Raw genomic sequence first — 1,517 nt, forward strand, 5'->3', positions numbered from 1 at the left:
CGATCGAGCCGCATCCGGGCACCCGCCCTGCCCGCGTTCCCCCGGCAACAGGCACCGCCTCCCTAGGGCGGGGCCTCGCGGGGGGAGGGCGGGGCCTCGCGAGGGGAGGGCGGGGCCTCGCGGGGGGAGGGCGGGGCCTCGCGGGGGGAGGGCGGGGCCTCGCGGGGGGAGGGCGGGGCCTCGCGGGGGGAGGGCGGGGCCTCGCGGGGGGGGAGGGCGGGGCCCCGCACAGCGTTTGACCCCGCCAAGCACCCGTAGGAGCGGTCGCGGTCAGGGAGGGATAAAGGAGAGTGTGGCCAATCACAGAGCGAAGGGGGAGATTGGCGCTCCCGCTGTCCAATCAGAGCGCGGCGCGGGGCAGAAGGGGGTGGCAGGGCGCTGACATGGCGGCGGTGTGAGGTGAGCGAGGCGGCACCTCCCCCGCCGGTCTCCGGTGCGGGACGGGGCCCCGGCAGGGGCCCCGGTGGGGCGGGGACGCGGCCGCCGCCCCCCGGGCAACGCTAACCGGGCGTCTCCCCCTCAGGCCCCGCCGGTCGCGGTGCTGCGGGCCCGTAGGATGCCTCTCCGCGCCCTGCTGAGGGCCGCGGCCTCGCTGCGCGGCTGCGGTGCGTATCCCGCCTCGCTCCCCGTCCCCCGCCCGGGGCCCCTCGAGCCACCCGCGGCCGCTGACACACACCCCCCCCCCCCTCTCTCTCTCCTCCTCCGCAGCTGCCGGGGCGCTCCCGCCCGCCGCCGTGCCGGGGAAGGGGCCGGTGCCCCTGCGGCCGCAGCAGGCCGGCGGCATGGCCACCCTGAACCAGATGCACCGTCAGGGCCGGCCCAAGCCGCCCCCTCCCAAGCCGGGGGCCACCTTCGGCCGCCCCCAGCTGAAGGGGGTGGTGATCAAGAACCTGATCCGGAAGCCCAAGAAGCCCAACTCGGCCAACCGCAAGTGCGCGCGGGTGCGGCTGAGCAACGGGAAGGAGGTGGTGTGCTTCATCCCCGGGGAGGGCCACAACCTGCAGGAGCACCACGTCGTGCTGGTGCAGGGCGGCCGCACCCAGGACCTGCCGGGGGTGAAGCTCACCATCGTGCGGGGCAAGTACGACTGCGCCCACGTCCAGAAGAAGAAGTGAGGGGAGGGAGCGGGGACGGGCCCCTCTGCGCGGGGGCACCGTGCCGGTGGCCCCGGGGCGTGGGGGGGGAGCCTGCTGTTCCTTCGCTGCGCCCATTAAAGGCTGTTGCTGTGCGGGAAGCGCTGCGGAGTGCTGGGGGGGGGGGGGGGGGGGGGAGACCTGGGGACACCGGGAGGGGGCACTGGGAAGGGGCTGGCAGGGACATGGGAGGACCTGGGGACATTGGGAAGGGGCCTGGGGACACTGGGGGGTCCTGAGGGCACTGGGAAGGGGCCTGGGGCGGTCCTGGGGACACTGGGGGGATCTGGAGACTCTGGAGGGGGTCCTGGGGACACTGGGAAGGGGCCTGGGGGCACTGGGGGGTTCTGGGGACCCTGGGGGAGAGTTGGGGGCACTGGGAAG

At 75.7% G+C, this 1,517-nt stretch overlaps 1 protein-coding gene across 1 annotated transcript; it reads left to right on the forward strand.

Annotated features, from left to right (window-relative positions):
* The first annotated feature begins 401 nt into the window (after positions 1-401).
* On the forward strand, positions 402-1,234 carry MRPS12 (mitochondrial ribosomal protein S12). The gene is made up of 2 exons (XM_076360918.1): positions 402-605; positions 709-1,234. Exons 1-2 carry the CDS (start codon positions 557-559, stop codon positions 1,113-1,115), a joined length of 456 nt encoding a protein of 151 aa, XP_076217033.1. The 5' UTR covers positions 402-556; the 3' UTR covers positions 1,116-1,234.
* The last annotated feature ends 283 nt before the right edge of the window (positions 1,235-1,517 follow it).

This window comes from Aptenodytes patagonicus, chromosome 32 (assembly GCF_965638725.1).
Source record: "Aptenodytes patagonicus chromosome 32, bAptPat1.pri.cur, whole genome shotgun sequence".
NCBI classification, from domain to species: Eukaryota; Metazoa; Chordata; class Aves; order Sphenisciformes; family Spheniscidae; genus Aptenodytes; species Aptenodytes patagonicus.

Bases quoted from the DNA above. Each gene is read 5' to 3' on its own strand.
- MRPS12 (XM_076360918.1), top strand. From the start codon at position 557: ATGCCTCTCCGCGCCCTGCTGAGGGCCGCGGCCTCGCTGCGCGGCTGC. The intron at 606-708 runs GTGCGTATCCCG...CCTCCTCCGCAG, and splicing joins GGCCTCGCTGCGCGGCTGCG to CTGCCGGGGCGCTCCCGCCC.